The 22,733-nt window shown below is 33.4% G+C and overlaps 3 protein-coding genes across 4 annotated transcripts in view; all 3 read right to left on the bottom strand.

The window, feature by feature from the left end:
- Window positions 1–11,864, bottom strand: part of LOC122721013 (high affinity cGMP-specific 3',5'-cyclic phosphodiesterase 9A) — a 99,615-nt gene extending 87,751 nt beyond the window's left edge. Inside the window, exons 1-2 of the mRNA XM_043948186.1 lie at window positions 11,646–11,864; window positions 10,591–10,689 (exon numbers count right to left, since the gene is read on the bottom strand). The gene's annotated coding sequence lies outside the window, so the exon portion shown is untranslated. The remainder of the gene's footprint in view (window positions 1–10,590; window positions 10,690–11,645) is intronic.
- A 3,564-nt stretch (window positions 11,865–15,428) lies between these two features.
- On the bottom strand, window positions 15,429–16,059 carry LOC122720859 (DNA-directed RNA polymerase II subunit Rpb4). The gene is made up of 2 exons (XM_043947896.1): window positions 15,787–16,059; window positions 15,429–15,673 (listed from the first exon to the last, which is right to left on the bottom strand). Exons 1-2 carry the CDS (start codon window positions 15,924–15,926, stop codon window positions 15,499–15,501), a joined length of 315 nt encoding a protein of 104 aa, XP_043803831.1. The 5' UTR covers window positions 15,927–16,059; the 3' UTR covers window positions 15,429–15,498.
- On the bottom strand, window positions 15,929–18,056 carry LOC122720858 (transcriptional adapter 2-alpha). 2 transcript variants are annotated; one of them, XM_043947895.1, is made up of 3 exons: window positions 17,934–18,056; window positions 16,343–17,750; window positions 15,929–15,967 (listed from the first exon to the last, which is right to left on the bottom strand). In XM_043947895.1, exons 1-2 carry the CDS (start codon window positions 17,995–17,997, stop codon window positions 16,372–16,374), a joined length of 1,443 nt encoding a protein of 480 aa, XP_043803830.1. In that variant the 5' UTR covers window positions 17,998–18,056; the 3' UTR covers window positions 15,929–15,967; window positions 16,343–16,371. The 2 variants fall into 2 exon arrangements, with proteins under 2 accessions (XP_043803830.1, XP_043803828.1); XM_043947893.1 differs by lacking the exon at window positions 15,929–15,967 and having other exon boundaries at window positions 16,240–17,750.
- Between the last annotated feature and the right edge of the window lie 4,677 nt (window positions 18,057–22,733).

Below are 22,733 nucleotides of genomic sequence, written 5' to 3'. Positions count from 1 at the left end.
GGGGAACGTAATCACTCGCGACGATACACTCGATAATAAACGCTCCACGCGTACTGCGTTTCCATTATGCTGAAACGACGTAATTTCGTGCTGGTACCTATAATATTTATAACGGATCCACAAGTTTTCCCTACTGCTCTTCCGCGGTCGATCCGCACCAAAGATAACCGAGCTTCCGTAACAGTTTACACTCGCGTATAATTTGTAATTGGTTCGAGCCTACAGGTACAAATTATCCATGTTACACAAGATACGTATCTTCTGCTTTATTTTAATCCACGAGTTAAAGTGACGCCGTCCTAGTGCACCGTTGCCTCGAAAATATCTACACATTTTAACGTTTAGATTTTCCAATCCCTTCAACTATATCTTGAAATAAATAAATACTATTTTGACGATAAATTGAAAAGTTGAAACTTTTTTCCACAATTTGTAAGCGTACGATTACAGATTAAATCAAAGATTTTATTCTCGACGGAATTTTTATCACCGATCACCTTGATGTTTAATTCGATACGAATAATTCTGATATTAATCTGGTAAAAAAAAAAAAAAAAAAAAAAAAAAAAATTAAACAAGACTTAATTAAGATTAAATCACAGAGATACCTTAATACCTTTAAAATTAAATATGAAACTAATTAGAAGCAGGGAAAAAATTAAAAGACAAAGGGCGCGAATTCGTAGTTAGCCGAGAGAAAACTCCCTCGAGAATGCTCGAGAACGTTAACGAGAATCTTAATTGCGAGCCAGTTGCAAGGTCTTTTCCTTCGATGTATACGTATACGCGACGCAGAAACGAAACACCGCTGTACTACCCTACTAGGTTCGAAGCGTTTCGGGCGGAGGGGGGATAGAGAAGGATCGACTCGACGCGATCGCGAAACGACTGAATTCGAATGCGAAGCAACGCGTGTCCGACGAAAGCATTAGCCGAGGGCACGTCGATTAAGCGGCGCGGATCGCGTGGGCAAAGACATCGGGAGACAATAAAAGCGGCGCCTCCGCCACACGTTTCTGGAATCCGGCCAGATCTCCTTGCGCCAACTCCAACCTAACCGTAACGGTTATCGGCGTCGATTGCCACCGTTTTTTTTTCCAAAACACGTATCGTATTTTCACGAAACTAGCGAAATTTACATTCTCAAGCTTGCAATTAAATTGAAAAATGATTTCGAAGAACTTCTTTGAGGAAAAAAAAAAGAAAAAAAACGTTATAAAATTCAATCACATTTCTGGTCACGTTTTTACGCGTGTCAATAACGTTTTATTAACGTTTGTGCCACTTGTTATCTAGAATAACATCAAGTCTGATAAACGAAGGCAAGAGGAAAGTAAAAAAAAAAAAAAGGATCGCCCGTTCGCGTCTCCAAGACAATTTTCCTCTTTTTATGTCGCGACCAATTACGCAGCCTATCCGTTACAAGAAAATCTTTTCCCATAGGAATATCGTCCCATCTCATCTCTTCAGCCCCTCCTCTTCAGTAGCTTCCGTTAATGAACGTAGACAACTTTAACGCCCTTCATTTATTCCTCGACCTGATTGGATCTCGTAACCTGGTTACTCGCGACACGAGCATTCTATAGATATTAACGATTTTCTCGAAACGTACGTCGTAAGAATTGCGAAACTTATTATTTTCTCGAAACATTCTTTCCCAACTTAAGAAAGATGAACAATAGCGTCGGGTCGAATCCATACGAGTTCTGAAATGCAACGACGAGTGCTCGTTATTATCGTTTATTCGCGACTACCTACCTATCTATCCATCTATCTATCCAGAAAGAAAACGCGGCAGTATTATTCATCGAACGTGTTCCGCGACGAGCGTCAGGAAGTTTTTGCGTTGCGTTTGGATCGTTCGAAGGCATTCGAGCGATCTCATTCCACGCGTTGCTCTTTTTCCCATTTTTTTCCCTCCAAGATTCACCACAAATCCATGAACCCCGTACTCTTTTATAAATCGAAGCACGTGGCGATATCTCTCAACCGATCGATATTATTAAAAGAAACGGGTGGTTCTTCGCTTCGATTAACGATAATACGGGGCCATGTCGCGTTTTGTCCCGCGATTCGAAAAATCCATTAAAATGTATATACGTTGAAAACAACTTTTCTTGCTTTTCGATCGATGATTGAATCGTATATTCGGACGGAAAGATCGAGAAAATAATCGGCGAACAGTTTATTCCCGACTCCGATAATATTGTTGCGGATTAATTCAATACCGATGATGTTCATAGTGTCGATATACATTATTGATATACTTATGGTAACGATACGGCCCGGTACCAATCACACGTACTCGATTAATTATCGGCCACGCTTTTTTTCTCTTAATCGTAAGATCATTAACGAGCAATGTCGTTTGTCCATGCGTGTATCTTTAAGCGAATACATTTATTATACAACCGTGTTCCATGTTACCTCGAAATTACACGTTTCCATACATCCTTTCGAACATCGACCCGCATATTTGCCTCTCGTACCAAGACATTTTTTTGTATCGCAAGCCTCGCCTAAATTTATCGATCCTTTGATCTGTTTTTATAAGAATTAAAAAAAAAATATATATATATATATATGTATACTTATTTAAAGTACATTTATAAATATCAAACGAGATAGATAATAACAAAAATCCGAGAGAAAAATAACATAAACATATAATGATCGTTGTATCTTTTGAGAAAGGAGAAAAAAAAAAAAAAAAAAAAAAGGAACGTATACATATGCATCATTATCCTCGAAGAGATTAATCGATATCGTTGTATCGTAGGTGACCCATAACAATTTGGATTAAATTTTTTTAGTTTGTATTTTACTCGATAAAGAGCACTTAATGACACTTATCGCTAAGATACGAGTACGTATATAGGATAAAAATTAAATATCGTAAAAATTAATCTAATTTAAATTTAATCTAAACAATTTCAAACGATAAAATATATAGTGGTGCGTTTTCTCCTTCGTCGTAATGAAATTCGCTTTCCATCGGCAATTAAAAATTAAACGTAACGTTGATGGAAAGAAAGGAGGGAAGAAGGGAAAAATCGGTCGAACGATCAGTTCATTAAGATCTAATCCGTAATAGCGAAAGAGTCGTGGATGACAAACGACGCGTTGGGAACAGGAACGACAACCTCGTCTCATTTTGTAGCATATCAGCCCGTTTAACCACCAACGGCAATTACAGATCGAGCGTTATTATTACCGAAGCCCACCTGCACGAACGAGGTTAACGACACTCGTGCAGCCTATATACTTGTACCATTTGTTTTTATGCAAATTCGACGCAAATTCAATGAAAAAAATAAACGAAAGAAATATAAATGAATCATCGACGTAAAATGGATATTAATGGATATTAATCGACGAAACAAAGTGGCGTATCGTTGTTACAAACAAACACGTATCGGAATAATCGGACTTTTAACCGATAATGCACTGAAAAGATAAACGATTGTTGATTCTATAAATATTGATTAAAGTGAGATACGTAATAGCGCGAATTACGTAATAAATACGAATAGAATACAAAATAAAAAATAAAAAAAAAATGAAATTCTTCTTTTCTCGCACAAGTTGACACGATATATATATATATATATAAATAATTATAGTTGGACGTTACATCATGCGTTACATTTAATAGTCGACATTTCGACACGACGGAAATTTGATTTCGTTCCAGTATCAATTCGAGAGATTTCGACGAGATTTTAAGCTTCTACGCGAAACAAGAAAGTCGAACGTAATATCTGAAACTAGAGGAAGCTAAATGACAAAATACGAAAGTTTGGAAACTCGTTCGTCCCTACTCTCGTGTTTTCGCTACTTTATGTAAAATAATATGCGCGTGACGAAAAAATTCACGTGGTATACAATGTAGAAAAGGATGAACGAGAAAAGATCGGTTCCACGCGGTGGAAATTCCAAAATTCGTAAGTAAAGGAAGAGAGAAATTACGGACTATCTTCGTAAACGATATTTACGAAACGTTAAAAACAAATTCCCAATTTGTACGAATTTCTACGAATTTCTTCTACGAGGATTGTTTTCGCACAAGTAGGTATATCACTACGAGCTTTTTCCAACCAACGCTTCAACTTGGTCGGGAAAAATTAGTTCCTTTGAAACAGTCGGCAATGGCGGGAAATTTCAAAATATTTGTATAAGAAGATCGTAAGATATTTGTTTGAAGTTGCAACGTTGCAAGAATATTTGAAATTTCAGCGGGCAAAGCACAGCCGTTGGAAGACAGCTGTTGGATCCATTGGGATGTCAAAATATTTCGTATCATCCGATCTTACGTAATTGGGAAAAGAGAAACGACCTATAAAAGTTAAAACTGAATTCGAGCTGGTAAGGTTCGGAATCGGTTCGACTCGAGAATTATTTCAACGATAAATTTTCCGAATCGTAAACAGGAAAAGCTTCTCGCCATGTTTCGCCAAAGCTGGAAACAGAATCCGTTCTTCTTCGTAGAAGTGTAAATTCATAGAAGTGTGCGTCTTTCAAATAACGTACGATCTTAATTTCTTCCATTCTGTTCCGTCGACGTATCTGTTCGATAAATGTTTCGCATTTAATAACATTTCCACACAACTTAACAAATTCGCCTCGAATTTCGCGAGTAAACGAGTTTTGAAGATAGACGGACAATTAAAATAGCAGAAAAACGATGGAAAGAAAAAACACGGATCAAAACATCTCCCCTATATCTGTTCGTATCTGTTTAAACGGTTACCGCTTATCGTTTATACGAGACAGTCGTCACGTAAATGCTTATCAATATCAAAAATCCCACATTCGTCCAAGCGTCGCTCTCTCTCTCTCTCTCTCTCTCTCTCTCTCTCTCAATTTATCTTTCTTCTTTTCTTCATTTTTTCCCCCGAACGATCCAAGATTCGTGGAAGGCAATCGAGCGAAACGGCAAGAAACGTTTCTCTCGAAATGATCGGGTTTACGACGAAAATTCTATCCTATCCCTCCATATACGCGCACGTTCGCCGAACAATCAACGTTCCAGGGGAGCGCATCGATGGAAAAACGATGGACACTGAACGTAGGGAATGCGAGGTAAATCCGAATCGTTACGTAAAGCTGGACACGATGAGCTCGCGTCGGATTGTTCGCGGCAGAGAAAATGCATACGATAACGGGACTCGCTCGTCCATCCCTCCCCTCCCTCCCTACCCGTTTCGTTTCGTTTCGCTTTATCTCGATTTCGCGTTGCCCGAAAGCTGTGGCTCGATTTCTTTTCCCTCCCACCGTGGCGAATTTTCACGGATTTCCACCGTGGAACCGGTTTCCACGGCACGGCTATCGGTTTATCGGCCGACAACATCTCGCAGACGCACGCGTGCCATCGATAGCGGCGCGTCCACGCGTTGCACTTTCAATAATTCAACGGCGGCGGTACGACGACATCCAGCCGAATGGAGCCGCGCCACTCCGCGGGACACGCAACGCCACTTCCTCGAAATTCTTCTCGATCGACTGATAATTTCGAGGTCACGCGCGAAATATACGTCACGAGTCATCGTCTATAAGTCACCGCGAGCAAATAACATCTCTCGCGTTCTCACACACTCCCCTCCCCTCCCCCTGTCCTCCGCCGCGCCGTTTCTTTCACCTCGCCTCCGTTCTCTCGTTTCCTCCTCGACCATCCGCTAATCGCACCTTCTCCGTCCGACTCGGAGCCGCCGTATCTACGGGTCGTTGATATCGCTTCGCCTCGTGTTTTCTCGGATAACGTGTACAGCCGCCGTCTGCCGCGATCGCGGTGCACCGCGCCGCGGCGGCTACGTGCTCGTCGATAATAATTATTGACAGATGGGACTGACTAATGCAACCCGCCACCACGTTTCTCTACCGTGTATAAACTTTTAGTTGTACGCTCTCTCTCTCTCTCTCTCTCTCTCTCTCTCTCTCTTCTTCTTACCGAGCGGCGAGGCCTTTCTCCAGAGAGAGAGAGAGAGAGGAGAGGAGAGGAGAGGATTGACACGCGTGACGTGGTATTCCATCGATCCTCCTATCAAGGTTTTGAAATTCGTCCCACCAGACACTCACATTTCGTGACTTTCACATTCGAATTTTGTACAGATCGATTTGTATATCGTGCCAACTTGTAAATTTATCGAGAAAATGTAAGACGTCGAGATATAGGTATAGGAATGTTTATATTTAAGTGACGCGAATTCGATTCGAACGAATAGTTTCCGGATATGGGATCGAAGGAGAGATCGAAGTGCGATGCGTGTCGTGTTGCTAAAAATATGCCGCTTTGTTGGCTAAATGCGAATCGTGTGATTATAAATATGCAAAACGAACGGAAAGATATCGATCGTTGATACACATTTAATAGTTGATACACAATAATAATCGAGGATCGCTTTGCCAAAATTTTTTTGCCAAATAGTAATTTTTGTTCCAACTTTTCCATCTCCACTTTAAATACGATTTTAAAGAATTCAATTATTTCGATAAATATTAAATTATAGAAACGTTTGTAATTCGACAACAAGTATTTTTCAACGTGCAATTTAAACATGCATTTTCTTTTATTAGCAACGCAAAAATGCGTTTGCAGAAGAAACGTTTAACGATAACTCGTTGAAGAAACATCGAACATGGGAAGTTGTTCCTTATTGCATCCGCAAAGCTTAACTTTATACCTACCTAATTTCCTTTACAACTCGAAACGACCATACCTTGGCATAGTAATTCGCGTTAATTAGAATCTTCTTCTTAATTCCGACGCGCAAAGCATAGCGGCAAACCGTTTAACGTTACTTATGAATCATCTTGTATATATACCAACAACACGGACCAACTCTCGGAAAAGATAGTTTGTTTTCGCGAATAAATTGGAAAGACCGTGGCGAGGCCATTTTCTCAAAATTTACTTCGATGAATGTCGAAACGAAATAAAACGTACACAGTTTTCGACAAGAAAGACACGATTTCGCGCGCGCGCACACGCAACCGGTGTCCCCGGTTCGCATTTTTCCAACCGCGTGCACGCTGAGATATATACGTAGATATATTGTGAGACGTAAAGTATACCTGGATAATTACATAATTTCCTGTAAGAAGTTTTTTCCAACGTGCCGCGGTTCTGGATCGCGGTGTCCGTAGCCGTGATACCAGCTTCTCGAGAAGTAAATAAAAGATTATCCGAGAAAGGACTTTAACACCTTCCTCGCATTGGCTCACGATATGATGCAATAAACACGACACACCAACCGTAACGTCTCGAGACGTTCTACTCTCGCGGATCGAATTCCTACGACAAATCCACCATTTTCCCCGCCAAATTTCATTCCGAGATGATCGAAATGAAATTTCCATCTTTGGAAAAACGCGTGGGAAGAAAATGTTAACGCGAGAATTATCGAGTCTTCTTTACCTTTTATTTAACCTCCGCCAACATTCGCTCGCCGCAGTTCACCGCGCGAAGAAGCACCGCTTTCGTGTAAACGAGTTTACGAACAGATTGCTCCATCGCTGTTTACGTTAAACGAGTACGAATGAATATACTTTTACTCTCGTTCTATCCTCTTATTCCTCTTGTATTTTCGAATTAATTTGATCAACTTCGCTTTTTATTTCTCTTTAACTTCTTCCACTTCTATTATCCTATATCTATTACGTCTATCTTCTCTTCTCGAAAAATAATAACTCGAATAACTTATTCAACTTGTGAAATATGAATTTCTAGCAATTCGTTTAACTCCTCCAATTTCCATGAAACCCGTAATCGCAACGGGTTTATATCCAACCCTGATCCATTTAATTATGAGGGTAAAATAACGATTAAATATAACCGTGCATAATAAAACGAACTATAACACTTAATTTGAACTTGGCTGCAACTTGCTCTTTTAAAATTCAATTACGCTTCTCTGGCATCGTGACACGTTACATATTAATAATCCACGACACGGTCGATGAAACGCGAATGTCGAGCCCACCGTTCAATACCCGCGAATAAGAATGAACAAAACTGTTGCGAGAGATAAGATCGCCTCTGTTTTAATTTGTTTCTCTATTGCAATAAATAATAAAATCCCGCTATCTATCTCCGATTCAACGATTCGCGAAAATACGATGTGATTTTCGATCCGTGTCTGTGCGCAGGCGAGTTTCGCCCAGTTTCGTGATTTCGCGCTCAACGAATGATACGTCGTTGGATTCCAATGAGAGACACTTGTTGCAACTCGTGGATATCTTTGCAAATGATCTATCATCAAGTCGAGATAAACGATTCGTCTCACCCTGTATACTCTTTTCATTAATTTGAATTAATTAGAAGAGAAAATTAATTTTGTCTGAATTATTCGTATACAATGTTATGGAGAAAATTGAATAAATTATTATTATTATCATTAACTATCCGTAAACTCGTATAATTAATTAGAGAATAATGGATTAAGAAAATATGCAATTTAATATAATATATGTAAAACGATGTAATGTAACGTAATAATAAATATTGTTGTGAAAATAAAATTTCGTTTGTTTTTGCTAATGATGTAACGCGATATCAAAAAACATAGCCATATATCTTCTGTTAACTTGATAACGTAAGAAAATTATGTTGCTTTAAATTCATGAAATAATCATTATAAAAATATATTATATGAGTGAAATGAGATTAAATATTTAGGATGAAGGAATATTTATGGAAATAAATACGATATTAAAAATATAAAATACAAATACATTAAATATTATAATTACAGAATTATCTCCATGAAATGAAATAAAAAGTGACCTCTTTCTCAAAATCTCTAACGAATCTTTCAGAATCAAACGCATAACTTAAAAGATATTTCATTTGAATAAGTGCATATACATATATATTTTCATTAAAAAAAAAAAAAAAAAAAAGATTACAATGAAAATCATCATTCTCAATATTGTGTATTAACAAAACCGTTAGACAAACGTTAGATTAAACAAACGATGAGACAATTTTGATTTCAAAGAAAAAAAATTCTTTATTTTGCGAATAGATTTATTGGAATATTACCAAGCATATAAATTTTAAATAAGAAAAACAAATCGAAGATGATTCTTCCTTCCTCTTGTATGCTAATTTCTACTAATAATTCTCGTCTCAATATCAACCGATCGTACCAATGTTCGCAACCATTTACATCTTCAATTACGATATATTAATTTTTCACCGTTTGCCGACTAATAATAAATAATTGGATTAATTTTATGTATGCAAGTGATTTCGGTCAAGATAACGATTATCGTTTGAAACAACTTATCTCTAAAATCAGTTCGAATCATAATAACAATGAATAAACGTTTCGTCGTATAACCGTTCGGAATCTAATATATCTTCGTAATCATTTAAAAATTTTTTTTGACGAAAAATTAGTTAATGATAAAAAATATTTGACATCTTGCTAAATACTTATTATTCAATATTAACCGATATCCAATTTCGTTTCCGTAATAATACTTCAAAAATATAAAAGTTCGATCGATAAATATCTTCGATCATATTTGCTTAATTAAAATTCGTATATCATAGATCACAGATTTTCTTTAGAAACGCTTCATAAAAATTTTATCAATACTAAATAAAATTTTACGATAAATTGAATTCATATAAATAGAGTTTTACAATTTTTTCTATTTCAAGTTTTGTTCAAAAAAAAATGCATGTTTAAAATGCATACATTTTTCTTTGAGATACGAATAACATTTTCTACTAGCTATTTATTATTAATGATTGCTTAGATACCAGTAGATCGGTTTTATTCAGAATAAAATGAACCGATAATAATATTTACCATTTATGTATAAAAGCTTATGTGAATGTCTATACGGTACGAATAGAACTACGCAAGCCTAATAGCACAATGGTGCTAGTGAATCTATATTCCGTACATTTGCGTGACAAACGTGCACGTTTGTCGATGCTGTCGGTATCGGACGAATAATAAAGAATCTGCATGGTAGTAGTTCCAGTTCGCGTGATGGAGGGGCATATATTCCACAGGGATTTCGAATATATTCAAATTTCCCGCCATTCAGTCAGAAAAAATACGGTTCCTTTGAGATTTTTTGCTCTAACTAATCACGATTTGTATTTACGAACACGATAATACATCTTGCTAACCTAATCTAAACCTAATCTAATATGTTTAAACAAAAAAATTTAGGAAGATTCGGGTTAAAATACTATTTCTTTCTGGAATGATATTTTAACCGTTAAAATTCAAATTTTCCATCATATATACGTCAATAACGTACAAATGCTACGTTACGATCGCGATCCGAGAAAATGATTCGATGAAAATGTGTAATATCTTTTTCTTTAGAAAAAATTCCATCACAAATATCATTCGATATATTAAATATGATCGATATTAAATATGATTACACGAAATATACGATACGAGCCATGTTTAATGGAACCATGTTTCACTCGTCGATATACGTAACGACGCGTTTTGGCGCGTAATGAACGAAAAAGATGCCACAATGCCAAAATAACACGTTTAAGAAGTCTTGCGTCGATATAACGATGTTCGAGAAAAAGTATACATGGTATTTACTCACCTTTCTTACAAAAATGTCAACTATCAATGTATGTACTTCGAATGGGACGATGTTTTTTGCCTTCTCTTCGATGTTCAATGTCGCGTGGGCAGTCCACCTCTAAGTAAACAAAAACACAGACTTCAAATTGTCGATTCCCTTGCACGAGAGTTTTCTTCCATATGATCACTCGCGTGGTCTTTTTTTTCGGTCAGTAAAAAATAGTCGTCGAGAAGAGTGGCAGCAAATGCGACAAGAGAGGTGGCATAGTTGAAACAAAGATGTAACGTGAGAGTCAGAGAAACGGAGAAAGAGAAAGAAGATGGGAAAGAGAGAAGAAGACAGAGAAGAAAGAAAGAAAAAAAAGGATAAAAAATAAGACGCGAGAAAAGTAGCTAGTGATAACGAGTTTTCTGCACTTGAAATCACGTATATGTGAGATACGAGATTCTTTCACACGTCGATCACCAAACACGAGAAATATTTTCGCCGAAACAAAAGCGTTTCATTGGTTTACCGATGATTCGTTACACGCCATCAATGTCATGATCGTCAACGAATCCATATGATGACCCACGACTTTTCAAACGTTTTTGCTCGTTCTAATCACGACTCTCACTAGTACAACTTTTTCATCAAGATCAAAAAAGATTTTTCGTTTCGTTTGATTTGGAAGATACGTAGTTGCATGCGTGGCGCGCGCGCGTGTCGGAGTCTCGCGACGATCGTCCTCTTCCTCCAATGTGTGTTCCTGCTCAGGATCCGATCGAGCAGGCACTGACCCCACGAGACGACGTCGAAGCGAAGAAGAGAGAGAAGGAATAAGACAGACAGATATAGAGAGAGAGAGAGAGAGAGAGAGAGAGAGAGAGAGAGAGAGAGAGAAAGAAAACGATCGGAGGAAGCGTACGAAAGACGAACGAAGAAATGGAGAAGGGAAAAAGAATAGAGTGAAGAGAGAAATGAAATCAAAGAAAGAGGTAGAAGAAAATAGGTAAGGAATGAGGAGAAAACGAAAGAATGAGAAAGAAAAAGAATTAAGAACGGATCGCGGGCGCGTATAATACCGGACTCACAGTTGGCAGTCTTTCCTCTCGTATCTTCTGCCGCGTTGTTTCTCTTCCGAATTAACACACGAAAACCGTTCAATTTATCAAGAGATCATGAACTCATTTCGAAATAATTCCGTACGCACTGATTTTATGTTATTATGTATTAATCGTAACACTGATACAAAGTCACCGTTGAAATTTCAGCGTTTCGTCCAACGAGACACGAATTCGCGCGCACGAACAAGACGTGTAAGCACGTCGCGCGCTTGTTTAGAATATACTGAATATATTTTGACCCGAGCGCTCCGTTCAGGCTCAGCGCTGGCGCTTTGCGCGTTCGGCCATTTTCGGTTGCGATCGGCTGTGTTCGTACTCCGTAGTCGAACCAACCACGACGTCCGACCGCGAACGAAACTCGCGCCCTCGCTCGATTGCAAATTACCTTGCAGGGCCGATGCACCGCAATTCATATTTACTGAATTGATAACACTTTCTTTTTCTTCGTTTAAATTAAAAATTAATGTTAATATATGTACCATTATCAATTTAAAATCTAAATCTCAAATTATTTAATGATTTTCTTGTTCGTCATTGTAATTTAAAAATAAAGAGATTTTAAATGATACAATATGTATGTTATATGTACGTATATTATTGTAAATTATTTCAATATTATTATTTACAGATAATTTTATTTTTATTTCCATATATATATATGGAATATATAGAATTCAGCTATATTTCTTTTATAAACGAAAAACATTTAATTATGTTATTCGATCGATGTGAATGATAAAAAACTTTATTAATTTTGTTAGAAATATATTAGAAATATAATTTGAAGAAATTTCATTATATCGATAAGATTAAGAAACTCTTACATATCGTTTAATACACATCATAACAAATGATATTGAAATCCATTGAACGGAATAAAAGCGCAAAATCGAATCGAATTAAAAAATGAAAGAAATAATCGTATTCTTTTGAATATACATTGGAGTTCAATAAACGAATTGAACTCTTTTAGTTATACGCTTCTTATTCAACATATCGTATGATTAAAATAAACTAGATTTAACGAGAATTGTAATAACATTACAGGTTTATTTCATTTCGTGAAAAAAATATATAAATATTGTAAATGTTAATGCGTAATACAAATAACCGAATACATTTCATGTGTGTTTAATTGAACGATTATTTGATACGTAGCCAATTTCAAGATTTCATCAATGTTTCGATGGACCGTTAAAAACGCGATATATGTATTTGTCATTAAACGGTTACGTTTCTTCGTACTACAAAAATCCTATCAAGAATCTTAATCGCATCGCATACAAACATAGCACGAGATCCCCACTCTAACTTCGATATCATCGGGCAAAGACAACAGCAGTATCGGAGAGCATTGTGGAACATACACTTTCGCATGTATACATTATGCAAATTGATTCCATCGATTGGCTGGTAGATTGTATGCAGCCTTGTCGGGCGTTTCAGTAACTTTGCTCTAGCTTCTGCTCTCGAGAATACGGCTATTCCGGGATCACCATTTACCAGACAATTTCCAGAGAATAGCATCGTTCTAGCGAAGCAATAGCGAAGCGGCATTGGAAAGGTTACTAAAACGAATCGGACAGAAGTATAGGTTGCTCAGAGTAAACACGCTTTACGATTCACTTTCCTATAATTCTCGTATCAACGATGCAATATTCCCGATATATTCTTTACGATATCTTATATTTTCTTCTTGATTAATTGAAAATCAATCTTATTTCGTTCGTAATTGCTTAAAATAATTTTTCCTTATATAATCGTTACTTAACTCTTTTTTTCTTCATCTCTTTACCTATCAAAATGTCGAATAATATGAGTTATAAATATAATACCAAGAAATAATTGTGACGATTAAAATATATATATCTCTTTTGGTCAGATATTTTGCGATCAGTTGTACATTCGTTACGAACTTCTTATTAGTCTTGTTAATCTATAAAGTATGACATAACTTAACAGTTATCATTTCAACAACATGTAACATTTACATGTCAAGGAATTCAGCAACATGTGACATGTGGAAAAATTCAATAGCGCATATTTAAGAAGACGCGAACATATTCATATATTTCGATATTAAGCAATCAGACTTATGTTTGCGTTACATTTTCAATTATTGTAAATATGTTTTGCTTGTCGGCTGGAGACATTAGCTATCGCCAATGCCTATAAAATAAAATACGAAGATAATCTTTTGATCGAGGTATCTGACACGATTAGTTTGCAACCGTTCAGATAATGCTTATTTCCAAATCAGACTGATTTTGCTATCTTCCTATTACTTATACATATGCATCGGAAATAAGTTTGCGCGATAAATCGAGTGGTATTTTCTTCGAGTTTACAAGCGATTGTCGTAATTATCTTAAAAAGCTCCTTCGTGGAAGTAATCGACCAATTATCATATACCACCTATGGTGAAGTCACTCTTCTCAATAGCACGCATACGATTGAAGTAAATTGGCAACGAATAGACTAGAAACACGAATGAAACCAAGGAATCCTACTAAATATAGTAATTCTTATTTCGATGATGATTAAAAGGAAACAGCCGAGGGCAAATAATTCGATTGCCTTGTTTTCGCGAATAAGAACACACAGAAGCAATGGAAAATTACAATGTCCATGTACATTCGTCAAACACACAATTGATCAATAAATAGTCACAAAAGTAGACATTTTATATGTTACTTTTATTAATCATAAATTAGGAGTAATTTTTAATTCATGCAATAATCATAGACGTCAAATTTTCAATGATGCATTAATATAGTAATTATTATAATAAAATAGTTAAAATTTTGCAGGATTAATAATATTTATGTTTCGTTTGGATTCTGTCTTTCTATTTTATCAAGAGAGGATTAGTATACTTTGGAGATGGCGTCTTGTTCTATGTTGTGTAAAAAGAAACGTCGATGGCACAGTTCTCTGTCTTGCCTCCTTCTTTAACTTTCAATTAAATTTTCCATCGACTTAACGTTTATACGGCACAAATTCTCCGATACCATGATATAAAACGATATCTTCGATCAAACTGTATTAACGAACAATGAGCAATAAGAGAAACTGTAGATGTGTCCCAACTATAGATCTAAGACATCGATAACGCCTAGATAAACTTTATGCCGTGACTACAGAATGAAACAATGCAACAGGTGCATAAATTCGTGTTTTTTTAGTTTTTTTGATTTTTTCTTTAAGAATTTAATTAGAATATTATAAGAAAATATTTATTTTTCGGCAAATATTACACGATTATTTTTATTTCTTATAAAAAAATAAAATTGAACTGTGAACCTCTGAAAAAGAATGAAATAAAAATATTCATTTTTGCACAATTTTATGTATTAAATATGATATTGATTCCTATCAAGCATTTTATTTTTCAATAAAAAGAAACAAGATTGAAAGCGACTTAACAGTTGTTCAACGAAATAATGTAATGATAATGAAGATCCATTCTTGCATGCAGTCAATTATATGTAATTATCCGATGATAATGCCATAGTTGCCATTAGAAAGATTAGCCGTTTTTTCCAAGATTCGTTTAATCCTTTGTCCAATGCTAGAATGAAATTTCTATATATTAGTTAGATTCAAAATCAATCTATTTTGTCGAATTTTAGAAAAATATTACATTTATTTTGATATTCTATTAGAGATCATTTGAATATTCTCTGTAGATAAACTTCAATATGTACTACACACATATATGTATATGCATTATAGATAAAAATCGGACACACAGTTAAATAAAATTTTATTGAAAGTTATACGAAATGATCACAGAGGAACGATAACTTTGAATTATATTTTAATATTGTAAAGATCGTTTTGTTTGTATATCATCCAATATTGTTCTAAGTTCCTCATCTTCTAATCGTCCTTCTAAACTGGGAATCAAGGCTTTCGCTTCTTCTGGAGTTTCCGGACAAAGATTCGCGAGCGAAGCTAACTCAAACTTATGAAGTTTCTTCTGCATAAGCAAGCTAGAACATACAAATTTCTATAAATTTGTACAATATGAATATTTTTCATTTCAAAAAATGAAATTTTACGAGTTTGAATCTTTTATTAATTATAAAGACGTAATCGCGCTTACTTTCTCACAGCAGCAATTGTTTCTTTATTTTTAAATCGGCGAAATCTATTCGTATACGTTAAACTCTTCATGAAAACTTCGGAAAATTCCTGTTCCTCTTCTGCTGATTCATTTTGTGCTTTTCTATGCTCCAATAACATATACACTTCCGAAATTAAAAGAGTCTCTGCGTTTTCAAATTCTAAGAAAAAAAAAATTATAAATAACACATTTATTAAATTGTCATATCGTTTATATAATCGACAATATCCTATTATTTACTTTCATTTATTTCTAGGTATATTTTAAATTAAATACTACTTGCTCTAAATTTTATTCACAAATTTTATTATATATAAGTATTTATATATTTTATAAAATACATTTTATTATATTATTTATATAATATACAAATTGCAAGCAAAATATCATATATTTACATGTATGTATATTGTATATTATTAATCTGTGCGTCATTTTAATGATACATTATTATTTTCAGTCGATTTTTTAAATTCTTAATATGTAATATCACAATCCAATATATACTTACGAAGTAATAATGCACAAAACTTACGTATTTTAGTTATATTAACAAAATGTATGTCATTGATTCGGTTTATTTATATATCCTTTCTCCGTAAGAAAATCGTATATTTTTCGCGTTTTATTTACGTCAATCTTAAGTAAAACTCTAGCTTGTGCCAATCTAAGGCAACCAGATTTTTTATTTTCCGCTATTAAAATTTGTTTAAAATCAAGATAATTGGTAGGAACTATACGCGTAACTGAGCAAAGTTCTTTTTCAGCCGGGGTTAATTTTTCGTATCCTGGAAGACCTTTAATTGCAAGTGGTGGTGCCGCTTTTCGTTGTGAAATTGTATTTGACATAGAATTATTAAAACTAATATTACATCCGGGTAATATAGTCTTCCAACTATATTCGGGATTATTTAAATATTGTTTTCTTTCCTTTTCATTTTCCTGTCTAAGTTTACTTAATTTTTGGAACATTGGAACACTATGAAAATACTTTAAACCATTAGTGCGAAATTCAAATAATTTATTAATATAATTTTTAAGCTCTCCTGCTCTGTGTAAACCTTCCATGAAGTAATCAAATTCTATACCTCCTAATAATTGCATGTAAATTAATAATCTTTCTACAATAGGTCTAGTTATTGTACATTCGTATCTTTGTATCCAAGATATAGTTCTTCTAAATGCTATCAATCCATGATTACGTATAATCTTTCTTCTTCTCATACGTTCTTTTAGTCTATTATTATATGCTTGTACTATAGCTATTTGCAATGTTTTTCCTAATTCATAATTTTCATCATTTATAGCAAATTCATTATAGTTTAAATCAGAAATTAATAATTCTGCGTGATTATCAAAATTCACTTCAAAATCTGATCTTGCTGGATTATATCCAGCCAAAAGTTTACAATTAAGGGTATTAGGTGCAAATCGAGGAGGTTCTTCTAAATCTTGCAATTTATATAAATAAGGAATGGATTCACATTCAAACAAACTAGCTCTTGTTTCTTCAATTTTTGGCAATCCTGGTAATGCTTGATTATCTATATAATATTGAAGATAATGATTTTTACATTCTTCTGGTGATTTGTCTTGCATTCGTTTCGCCATGTCAATCCAATTGCCAAAACCGCACTCCAGTAAAACATCTAGTAATTCTAATTCTTGTTTCGCTGTCCAACCACTTTCCTCGATTAAAGGAAATTCGTTTTTTATGATGATATAGTCATGATCATTTCTATGATTGCCAATTTCTGATCCATTAGAGAAACAAGAGGGACACAGTTCCATACTACTACACACAGCACAACGAATATACGGTTCTGTCAATGCAGATTTACATACACGGCATATTGGGTCTGAAGTAATGATTTCATCCTTCACGACTGACACGTCGAGTTCTACGTTACGCTCGATCTTTTCTGTTCTACTCGATGAGCAGTCTGAAAGAGGATAATCGTTACCTTAGGCCATGCCGCATAATCAATTATTTTCATATGTTATGTTATTAAATGTAAATCTTTATCGAAAAAATAATAACAAACTTCATCATTTTATTGTAGGTTAGAAATAGATAAATTTCATTCTTTTTTTTTTTTTCTTATTTCCTCGAAAGAAAGACATACCTTTTGGAAATTGTAAATCTGCCGCGTCTTCCTCTGTCATATCAGTTAAATTCGGATTAGCCATATTTTTTTTATATTAATTCTTTATATTTATATAGAAATAAATCACCACTTCTTTCAAACTGTTTACTACTAACAAACAAGCATGCTTTCAGTTACAATTAGCAAGAATTGTATATACTTTCTTTACCAGATGGCAGTTGCGTAGCTATACACTTCTAGTAAAAAAATTATTTAATATTTTGTCATAGTTCGAAATCTCTTTAAACTAGAAGTTGATAATTACTACCAATCGATGTCGATTAAATAATAAATAATAACAATAATAAATCTTATTTTATGAAATTTTGTATCCCACATTCTGAAATATCGATTGTGCTAAATATCAGAGTGTTTGGTATGCCCTCTATGATTGAAACAGTGAGTTTAGAAATTATATTCAATTCAAGAATGAAAATTCCCTCTAGATATGCACTTCATATCTATTTTATATATTCTAAGATTTTCTTACCATTTTAGCATCATTCCCAATATTACCGATTTGCCAAAGAATAAGATTACAGTAGTGTGGTTAAAAGTAAATTATAATTACTAAAACAGTTATTCAGAAAAAAATTATTATAACTTTTTTCGATCCTATAGTATATTAATGTATAAATAAAATTTCATGTTTAATATTTAAAATTAATATTTAAAAATTATTAAATACGATTCATAAAAACGTTAAGACATATGGCATTATTACCAACAATATAAAAAAATATGAAGATTCGTTTTTCAAATTAAACATATTATTAAAATATATTTATCTTAAAATTAGTAAAATTACTAATATGACGTGAATACATAAAGGTATGTATAAAATTATGAAAATTTGAAAAGTAAAATTGCGATGCTTTTCTAAAATCGAAGATATAAATAATTATATTCTATTATACTTTAATATCTTCCAAATCAGATAGATTTACATCAGAAAAATAGACAAAGAAAGTTAAGTGTGCGAACAAGTTCGCCTACGTTGTCTTTTATAAAACAAATAGACACGTTTTAAAATGTGTTCGCACATTGAACTCTGTTGGAATGTGTAGTAGAATAAGAATACTAAGTCGCTTGAAAATAATAATAGAATCACTATGCAAATATTAACAATAGTCTTGTGAAAATCATATATGAAAATTTTATCGAGCTAACCAATTTTCATCTATTATATTTTTTTTTACTTGCGAAGTTATGGATAACGAAATAATGAATAATTCAACGAAATTTGAAGAAATAGAATTTTATAATGAATATATTTTATGTTTACAGATTCAGACAAAAGCATAAGAAGTGATCTATTTAGTAGAAAATTGTTTCTTCTAGAAAAATTAGATTTCAAATATTGAAGTTTGTCTTCAGCAAGCAGCATTTCATTGTAAGTTTAAGATACATTTAAAGTAATACTTAAAATAATACTATAGGATTTTATTTTAATCATAAGACAAGAATTGCTTATTTAATCAAAACGTTTTGAAACGATTGCGTAATTTCTACTTGATATTATGATCAGATAAAAAGCAGAGTGCATTTAATATTTTTCAATTTAAATTATGTAATATTCACGTAATAAAAGGAAGGATCATTATTTTCTAACTATAATCTTTACAAGCATAATTTTCTGATCGATTTACATGATTATTGATACAACCTTGGCCTTCATAAGTTTTGCAAAGGATTAAACTCGGGACAATAACTTATTTCTAGTTCTCGTAATAGTATGAAAAAATGCATATCGTGCGTTTACTGTGATTCGCTAGGCATGAAAACCGGTTTTATTAAAATTTTTACGTATCAACCAATCAGGTTAAGACAGAAAACTTATCTCTTAATAAACTATCTAATTTTCTTATCTAATTTTCTTTTTTAAGAAAAATATTCGATATTTTCGTTTTATCATCGAATAGTAAAAATTGTTTCTAATATTACATTTTTCTAATTAACGTTTTGCGAATTCTATATTCCATTATCTAAAAGCAAATGGACAGAAACGTAGAAATGAATAGTATTAGATAATTTCGTCGACATTATATCTTAATTAATATTAAGTCATAGACTTCTGCGTCACTCTTGATTTTTTTGCAAGTAATCTGAAGTTTGACGAATGTGAATTTGCACGTGAATGAATTTCACACCTTTCTACACAAAGCAAAAGAAACATCGATTAATACGCGGCTTCAGAAGAATAATTTAAGGCGATAGTTCAGATAAAAAAAACTTTTTTAAAACGCGAAAAGCAACGCGTTTCTATCACGATACGACGATCGAATCATCGAGAGTCCTCGAAGAATTGAATCATTGAATACGCTCGAATGCGTTTCTTTTCGCTTTTCATCGTGATGTGATATCCGTATTCGCGACTTGAAATAATGAACCTTGAACAACCAAACTTTTCAAATGCAAGAACGTTGCACTTCCGCACTCATGATGATGGCGATAACGTTATGGAAGAGAGTGTTCGATCAGATCGAGGGAATATCTTTGATAACGTTTATAAAATGACTACTGTAGAGAGGTATGTGTATTTTATTAAAGTATCAGTGAAAATGTAACGAAAATATGATACGGAAAATATTTCTTGTATATACCGTACATACTGATTCAAATATTAAAGAATATGATTATTTTTTTAGATTCTTTCATTCAACTTTATAAAATTATTTGGATTTATTAATATATTAATATGTTAAAATTATATATATATTGAAAATAAGATTTATAATATTTAATCCAATACTTTTAAAAAATAAGTTATTCATGCTATATTTAATATATGATCCAAAAAATACGTGAAAACAAAAGGCAAATGATATCGACGAGTTTATTCGTTAACTTCATTTCGAAGCAATTTTCAGATAGCAAAATGATGTAGATCAATAGAAGCTTTTGTTAATTTTCGCTTTAATAACATGTCTTGCGACTAATATCGTACATTTTTCTATTTTAAATCACGTGTATAAAAATGAATGATATTTTCATGGATAAATCAAAAAGCAGACAACAGTGATCAACAGTGAAAAATATGTTATTGTTTCCAGAACTTCCTGCGTTATTTTTACATCGTTCTGACATGAAACAGGAGCATTTGTTTCTTGTAAAATTGCCGGAACAATAAGGATTTCTACTTTTTCTCTATTTTTATAAAAAAAAATCATTATTAAGCAAAAATATTAAGATTATATATTTAAAATTATTGAAAAGTTAATCATGATTTAAAAAAGATAAATATCAGTCATGTTTTTTCATTTCTTCAATTTAATTTATATACGAGTATAAAAATACTTTAAAATAAATTTCCAGACGTTCACCAGAATGACATCTGTATACCAACGACTTAAGATTGTCCACGAATACGTTAGGTATCTTTTTTTATACGAGTTGAATCTCGGATTTATTCTCCTTCGCGTCTTTCCTCAATCGGTAAAAGAAAAAAGAAAAGATTTTGGAAAGGGTTATCGGACTTTTTACGATACGTTTATAAATTCGGTTTAGCTCATTAACATCGGCATTATGTATAACGGAACAACCGGCATTTATATATATACATAAAAGGAACTGCGTTCGAATAATGCAACTTGCATTTAATTTATTATACTATGTACATTTAGATTCGTTCCTGTTAATTGGTAAAAGAAAACATGCATAATAGATTTTGAATTAATTATTTTCAACGAATATGAAATATTCGTATTTGTATATTCATAACTTTGTAATATGCTAAAGAAAAAAGATATTTAAATTAATCAATGGTTATGAATCAATAACTTATTATAAATAATTATAAATAAAACATTGTCAACTTTTTTCTCGAATCAGAGCAAATTAAAGACCAAACATAGAAGTTATTAAAATTTTTATCGATGAAAATAGATATAAATATATATATATCTGTAACAATCGGAAATTTTAAAAAATATTTCTTCGAAATTGAACAAAATATTCACTTTCTTTCAAAATATATTTTTTGCATATCATTAAGAGTTCAATTCGCAATCTTTTCTTTCCTTTCGTTTCTCTTATTTTTCGACGATTCACGCTTCTTTAAAGCAGCCAACAAAAGAACACACTTCCACGAATAATATAAATTTTTCCATCATCGGAAATGATCTCATTTAAATGCAACGAAAATACAATAACACATTTTCCTATATTTTTATTCTATATCAAACATATCTTTTTCGATTTATCCAGTTGAGTTTCGCGCATATAATCCTCGTCCAAAACGCTTCGTAAACATCCTTTAATCACAATAGCGTCCGATAATGCGTGATTATTAAGGAGCCGACAGAATCACGAATGAATATTCATCGCATCGTCGAGCCGTATTGTGCGCCGGTTCACGGTTGATTCACGGTGGTGATATTCTCCTAGACAACAAAATTACGCGATTCTAGATGCAAATTGTTTACTTACGTAAGCTAACTGCGAACTGATACACCGTAGTTAATTCACCGTTTCATGAAACCGCGAAAGTGAAACAAATCCTTTGACTACTACGTTTAAATAGACTCGTCAGCTCGAAAATTAATTATTCTTTAATTGTCGAGTTTTCATTTATGTCCGTCTCGGGATGGGTTACGTTTAAAATAAAAGAAACTTGTTGCGTGAACGGAAATGATCATTACAACAATTCGTTCCTCTTATACGTTAATTTGCATTGTCTCGAATAAAACAATGTATCGATATTGGTTGTTAATGAATCGTCGACTTTCCCTGTCGTATATTATTTCTCAAATATATTTATTGTATATAATTATTGTATAA

Source organism: Apis laboriosa, unplaced genomic scaffold (genome assembly GCF_014066325.1).
Source record: "Apis laboriosa isolate Shangri-la unplaced genomic scaffold, ASM1406632v1 scaffold13_cov153, whole genome shotgun sequence".
Lineage (NCBI taxonomy): Eukaryota > Metazoa > Arthropoda > Insecta > Hymenoptera > Apidae > Apis > Apis laboriosa.
The sequence above is the reverse complement of the archived record's forward strand: the minus strand, read 5'-3'. Positions and strand labels throughout refer to the sequence as shown.